This window comes from Centrocercus urophasianus, unplaced genomic scaffold (genome assembly GCF_019232065.1).
Source record: "Centrocercus urophasianus isolate 14NV4802_14NV808 unplaced genomic scaffold, USGS_Curo_1.0 seq_11, whole genome shotgun sequence".
Taxonomy (NCBI): domain Eukaryota; kingdom Metazoa; phylum Chordata; class Aves; order Galliformes; family Phasianidae; genus Centrocercus; species Centrocercus urophasianus.
In genome coordinates this window covers 21,253,751-21,260,492 of record NW_024884253.1, presented here as the reverse complement: position 1 = coordinate 21,260,492, position 6,742 = coordinate 21,253,751, and the positions used below count along the sequence as shown (strand labels likewise).

Here is a 6,742-nt window from a genome sequence, read left to right as displayed (position 1 = left end):
AAAGGAGAGGAGAGGAGAGGAGAGGAGAGGAGAGGAGAGGAGAGGAGAGGAGAGGAGAGGAGAGGAGAGGAGAGGAGAGGAGAGGAGAGGAGAGGAGTAACTGAAGGATACACATCATACAAGACGTTCCACACCAGAGGAAGGACGTGGCAACCCAGCTCCATGCACTTCCTTGGCCCCCCAGCACTGCAGTCAAAGCAATGGCTTTGTGTTTGTATGCATACACAAATACACGTATATATACACATATATGTACATGTACACATTTATGTTCAGCTCCAAGAGAATGACCTAGACTTCTTTTTTGACACATGGGTGTACAAAACACAGCTCACAAAGCCAACCACATTTTCCCGAGTTGCTTTCCAATAAAATGTTTACAGCCCAGCAAACACAGAAATTCCCCAAGCCCTCGCTCTCCCCAGAGGCCAGTAAAGCCCGTGTATATTTCAACAGTAAAAGTGTCACTGTAGCCTCTGTTGGGCCGCCCCTCTCCGATTGTCCGTGCTCGGTCTGCTCCTGAGACAGAGGGAGACCGAAGAAATACACAGCCCACGGTATTTATTGACAGCAGAGGTCAGCGCTCCTCCTCATCAGCGTATTTCACAGCCTCAGCTCCACCTGACAGCTCCGGGGGAGCCTCCTGGGGGGGAAGGTGGGAGGAACAGCGGCACGACTGATGCACACCGAGACCTTCAGGCATGACGCTGTAGAACCTTACGCGGCGCAGCGCGCAGTGACTCAGCGCGGATTAACGCTGCGCGTTCCTGCAGCCCCCAGCGGGGACACGGGGCGGGCGGGGCAAAGAGAGTTGCTGGGGCAGAAACCCGCCTGCCTCGAGAGAACCACATTAGCCCCTAATGTGGGCACAGCCCCATTCCTGCCGAGGATGGCTCCAAAGGGCGATGCTCGCCCCGCTCGGTACAGCCGAGGAGATGGGATGGAGGCGGGGGACTGCTCGCCGCCCCATGTCCCACGTTGCAAAGGCTTAGCCTCAGTGTGCCGTGTCGAGGCGGGGACACGGCGACAGGAGAGGTGCAGAACTCGCCCCGATCCATCAGTTCCCGACTTCTTTCTCAGGAAGGGGCAGCGATCGCGGCAGTATCAAAGCGGCAGCCTCGAATCCCATCAGATAAACACGATTTATTCCGTCTCGTAAGCGAATAATTCCAGATGAATACATAATCCTGTCCCTCTCCTGGCCCGCTCCCAGCGGGGCCAAGAGGGTGGGAAAAGAGCGGAGGGAGGGGACACAGCGGCATCACCGCCGCCCTCGATGGGGGGAAGGAGGGGGGGCGGCCCCGCGGGGCGGTGAGCTGCTTTTCCACCGCACGGAGCGGTGCGGAAACCCCGCGGCCGCCTCTCCGCCTTTGTGCGAGCCCCGCGCGCTGCTCGGGACCTCTCCTCGGCGCTCCCTTAGGACCCAGGAGGCTGAGAGACGCGATTTGAAAAGAGTCGCCCGCCTAGGGCTGCCCGACCCCCGCACGGCGTTGCGATGCCGGCAGCTTTCTTTCCTTTTTGTCGTTACTCCGAGCTGAGCGGCTCCCGGTATCCCCCAGCCCGGAACACCCCCGGCCACGCAGCCCCTCCCCGCAGGCACCGCGGCTCCGAGGCGCGCCGGGGGTTAACGAGGGCTACGCGGAGTTTCCCTTTTCATGGCAGATCAGGTACCGGGCTCCCGGCCAACCCATCGGGGCTGCGATCTTAACTTTACATCACTGCAAATTATACCCAAACCGCATTCGAGAAGAATTTTCCCATTCCTAATTCTCTTTCAAGCCGTATTTAAACTCTCAAACCAAAAACACGTTGGCAGTTTAAGGACCCTCCGCAGACGATAAGGTGAAAACGGGCGCATCCGTCCCGTTGGGGCCGCGGGCATTCCTCGGGCGCTGCCGATGTGCTCCCCAGGAGGGACTTCCCCGGCTCTCAGCTTCCCCCTCCGAACGGGCGGCATCGCCGCCGCTTTCTCTTACGGCGTCCGACGAGATTTCAATATTTCGTTCCCTTCGCTACCGAGTAACCGGGAGAGACCGCATCTTCCTCAGACTAACGCTGCCAAAGCCCCGAGAAACGAACGGAAGGCTGCTTCCATTCTCCCTCCGCCAGCAACGTACCTCCGTCACCCAGCTTTCCCGGCACCTCTCCGGAACGGCCGCCTCCGTTGTGCCGCGGCCCGCCGGCCCCGCTGCCCTCCCGCCGGGCTCCGGGGATGCGCCGAGGCGGAGAGCGGCTGCACGGGGGCTGCTGAATGCCGTGGGGGGCCGTGAGAGCTGTGCCCTTCCCGTCCGTTGTTTTGCTACGAGAAATCGACGAGAAATCATTGTGCTCCCCCCTCTCTCATATAATAATAATAATAATAACCAAGCGTATAGATATATATATATAGATATTCGAAATTCGGAATCCCTGAGCTCAGAGCTAAGAGAAGGAGCAAGGGGACGATTTGAAGGAGTTTTTTGAGCGGAGTACGGGAAAGTTCCTGGAAAACAAAACACACAGAGCTGCCCTCAACCAACGAGGACTGGGACGGCCCCTTTCGCCCAGAAGCACGCAGGGGCTCCCGGCTTCACTTGCAGCGCTGGGATCGCAGGGAAACGACCACTTCGCCGTCAACGGCTCCTTGTTTTTTGTTGTTGTTGGTTTTTTTTATTTATTTCTTTCTTTCTTTTTTTTTTTTTCTTTTTTTTACCAATAGGACTAAAGAGGGAGGAGGCAAATGAGAGCAGCGAGGCGCTCCGTGCCCGAGCCCGCAGCCGGGTTTGGGCTCCTCGGGCTCCGTGCAGCCGGTGGAACTGAGCAGTCCTGGAGCGGAAAGCTCTCTTTTCTCTCTCTAATGAAAAAACATTAACTAAAACTAAAAATAAACCCAAAGCCTCCTATCAGCCTCACCGGGGGAAATCCTGGATTTAAAATAATAAAGATAAAAAAATAAAAATAAAAATAAAAAGGAGAGAGAAATTAAGAACCGAGCAAACGATCGGTCGTAGGCACGGATAGAAAGGGGCCACGAGCTTTGCCCCTCCTCCCGTCCTTCCCAGTCCCTTCGGGGCGAGGATCCCCGCGGAGGATTCGCAGAAGGGAACAAACGGAGGGAAAAAAAAAGGGGGGGGTGAAGGGGGGGAGGAGGTGGGGAGAGGGAAAATATGAGAAAGAAACCTCTCCCGAAATCAGTGTTTTTCACAAAGTTTGCTCTCGCAGCGGCTTTGGAGACAGTCTGCCGCCTCCCCAGCCCCGAGCAGTCCTTGCTCTCTTTGCTCCGATTCGGCAGAGCGGTAGCAACACAGCCGAGCCGAGCCGGACCGGGCCGAGCCGGGCCGAGCCGAGCCGAGCCGAGCCGAGCCGAGCCGTTCTCTCCTTCCCCGGGCGCTCGGCTCTGTTTGGAAGCGCTGCCGCAGCGCTCTCCGGCCGTCTGGTCTGCATTAGTGTTTTTATAAGGGGCTCAAACAAATCGAATACAAGGTCACCAAATAATTAACAGTTGTGAATTCCCTCCTTCCCCATTAAAATGCTTCCCCGCTTATATTTCATTTTCCTCTTGCCAACGACAACACCGCCTGGGCAAAGGCGCTGCGCAGATTGCGGTGCGCTGCAGCTCTCGGTCCACCCAGAAAGCCGCTGTTTTGCATAAACGCTCGGCACGGGGAACTGCGAGCGGGATTTGCTCTCTCCTTTCTGCCGCCGATCGCAGCTCCTGCGCGGGGCTCTCCGCTTTCTCCCGCCCCCCGACAACAGCGGTAAAACACCGCGTATCGGACCACCCCCCTCCTCCCTCCCGTCCCCATCGGCTGCACACGAAAGAGTACAAAGGAACTGGGGAGAACGAGACGATTTCGACCTATTCCCGTTTTCCTTTTTCCCGGCTGCGGGAGCCTTTAGGACGCAGAAGGGCACGAAGGCAGGAAGCCCCGCAGCCCGCCCTATGGCACCCGCTCCCCTCGGGGCACTCCCAGAACTGCGCTCCTTCACCCCGCGTTCTGTTCTCGGTTCGCCCCGAGTCTTACGGGGTTCACTGTTCGTAGCCGCCGCTTCCCTTTATTTCTGCCCTGCCCGGTGCAGCCCCGCAGCCCCTAATTGTAGAGCGGAGTGGCAGTGCTGGGGGTCCCGGGGCCAGCGAGAGCACCATCTGCGTTTTAATGAGTTACTTCATGTGCCAACAGCAATTTTCCTACATTCAGAGAGGTTCTGTCTGATCTTGCGACCGTAACAAAAGGGGGGTTGGAGGGGTGGGGGGTGCGAGAGGGAACTGGAAGGGGGGGAATCGCAGAGCTTTCCCCCTCTTTCTGTGCTCTTTACGCTGAAAATCTACATATAGATACACATATGTAATGCAGCGGCGCGGCTTTCCTCCCTCCCGATGCAGCCTGAAGGCGATCCTGTGAGCTTCGGGAGGAAGGAAAGAAAGAAAAGGTGCGGAGGTCTCCCTCGGTGCCCCCCAGCAGCGGGACCGACGCTGCGGTGTCCCGCGGTGCCCCACTCCCGTGCAGCCCCAGCGGCTCCGTCCCAGCGCAGCGCTGCGCGGCCGCTCCGTCGGTGAAGCGCAGCTCGTCCGACTAATTGGGTCAATTTGGGCGGCTCTGCCGTCTGCAAATGAATGGAGAGAACCTTCCCCCCGCTTCCCCCGAGCAAAGGCCGTTCATCATCAGCAGCGCTCCAATTAAGCGGGCTGGGAGCATACGGGGAGGTGGGCAGGAACGCGGCTCCCACTTCAGAGGAACGGAAGCTCTCTTGAAGTTTTTGGTGATGTGCCATTGGCTGGTCAGCTTCATTATGGGAGACCAGACAATATTCGCTATGTTATGACATGAACACTCAATTAGATCACTGAGTTGAAATACTCCAATCAGTGGCTTGATGCTAAGCAACCCTCGGAAGGTCCAGCAGAAGGTCACAGCCCGTGACACATCAAATCAAAATCAATGGGGAAAAGTGAGGCTTTTCCTTCATCAGAGCAGGACTTCTGGTAGCGAATCGCCTCTACCGGAGCAGATTCTCCCATGCAGCGCAACGAGCTGCGGTTGTTACATTGTCTTTCTTCTGGCGAGGACGATCCCGAGCGTGGCTCCATCCCCACAAGCCCCCCGATTTATTTCGGGGAAAGCGGCTGAGGTCGTTTTTAGGGCTGAACTTAGAGAACCTCACGCCTGGAGAGCCTCCCCCCGCACGCACCTTTCCCACAACGACGCAAAAAAACGCCCCCGTAGGGGGAAGACGGAAAGCAAAACCTCTCGTCTCCCTCCGTCCATCGGAAGCACCGCGGCACTGCAGCCCCCGACGGCGCCCCGAGTACTGGGTGTGACGGTGTGCCGGGGGGAGGAGGAGAGAATGCGTGACCTTCCTTAGGAGCCACCGAGTTAGTTCGTCATCAACCAGGATAATGTAATAATAATAATTATAAAATCTTAATAAATAAGGAGAGGCATTTTGAGGGAAGATCCGCACGCCATCTCCACCCTCGAGCTATAAAGTAACGAGAGAAAAGTGAAGCGGGGAACACGGGGTAGCAGAGAGGTCCCGGGAATCCCTGCGCCAACACTGCTGCCTGCGGGAAGCGGGGATACCGGCCCGGCCCCGCCGCCCGCCCCGTCCTACCTGCGTCCCTCCTGGCCCCGGAATGGATGGACGCGGCCCCCGCATCCGGGAGGTGCAAAGGGTGCGGGTGAGGCCCCGAGCCACTCTCTGTCCGGGCACGTCGGGGCGCGGCGGTACCGAGGCCCGGGGCTCTGGAGCGGCTGTGTGCCTGCCCCCTGTACCCGTCGGGCCGGACCTTTCCAGGTGACCCCGACGGCGCAGCCCCACGCGCAGCGAGTGCGAGCTTTCTATTTGCCTTCCAGCCGAAGCGATAAGAGAGATCCTTTTTCTCAGGCGGAAATAAAGCAGAAGAGCGATGTTTCCGAGGCTGCATTTCCACCCGAGCTGCTCCCGCAGAGCGGGGGTTGCATTTCCCCTCCGGGTGAGGGCTCGGGACGGCCACGCGTGGTTCCCAAACCACCACCTACAGCCGCCGCAGAGCGGCTTTGCTATGAAACAACACAACGCGATGCGCCGTTTACCGTCAGATCCGCCTTTCTGCGCCCCGAAGGGAGATAAGAAAGAAAAAGAATTGGGAAAAAAAAAAAAAAAACAAAGGAAAAATAAAAAAACAAAAAAAAAAAAAAAAAAAAAAGACAGAAAGAAAGAAAAGAAAAACGGAAACGTTGTGAGCGGAGCGGCGCCGGCTCCACGGATCGGCAGCGCTGCGGACGGGACTCCAGCCCCGGGGTGCGACGGGGCGGGCGGGGGCACAGCACCTACCTTGTCCCCTGTCTACGAAACTCGTGATGGTGTTGGCCGACTTGGAGGACTGGAAGAAGCTGGCGTTGATGCCCAGTTTCTCGGCGACGGAGTAGGTCCTGAAGAGGGACAGCATGTACTCGTGGGGCTCCGCCCGCGGGGGCGTCCGGCCCCCGGGCTGTGCCCCCTGCCGCGGCCGGCTCTCCCGGGGGTATCGCGGAGCCCTGCGGCCTCGCCCGCCCTTGGCCAGCTCTGCGGCGGCGGGGAGGGAGGCCGGGCGGCAGCAAGGTAAATCCCAGAGGAGGCCGGCGAGCAAGGCGGCGGAGAGCAGGGCCCGGCGCGCATTCATAGCGATCGCGGCGGGGCGGCGGCGGCCCGACGTGAGGCTCCGGCGGCGGCCCGACGTGCGGCGGGGACTGCGCGGCGGAGCGGCGCTGAACGGGGACTGCACCCGGGCGGGCCCGGCCCG

General features: G+C 58.9%; 1 protein-coding gene across 1 annotated transcript in view; it reads right to left on the bottom strand.

Annotated features, from left to right (window-relative positions):
• GDF6 (growth differentiation factor 6) overlaps positions 1–6,622 on the bottom strand; it is a 7,706-nt gene extending 1,084 nt beyond the window's left edge. The window contains exon 1 of the mRNA XM_042808662.1: positions 6,295–6,622. Coding sequence (XP_042664596.1) covers positions 6,295–6,622 — 328 coding nt within the window. The remainder of the gene's footprint in view (positions 1–6,294) is intronic.
• Positions 6,623–6,742: the final 120 nt, after the last annotated feature.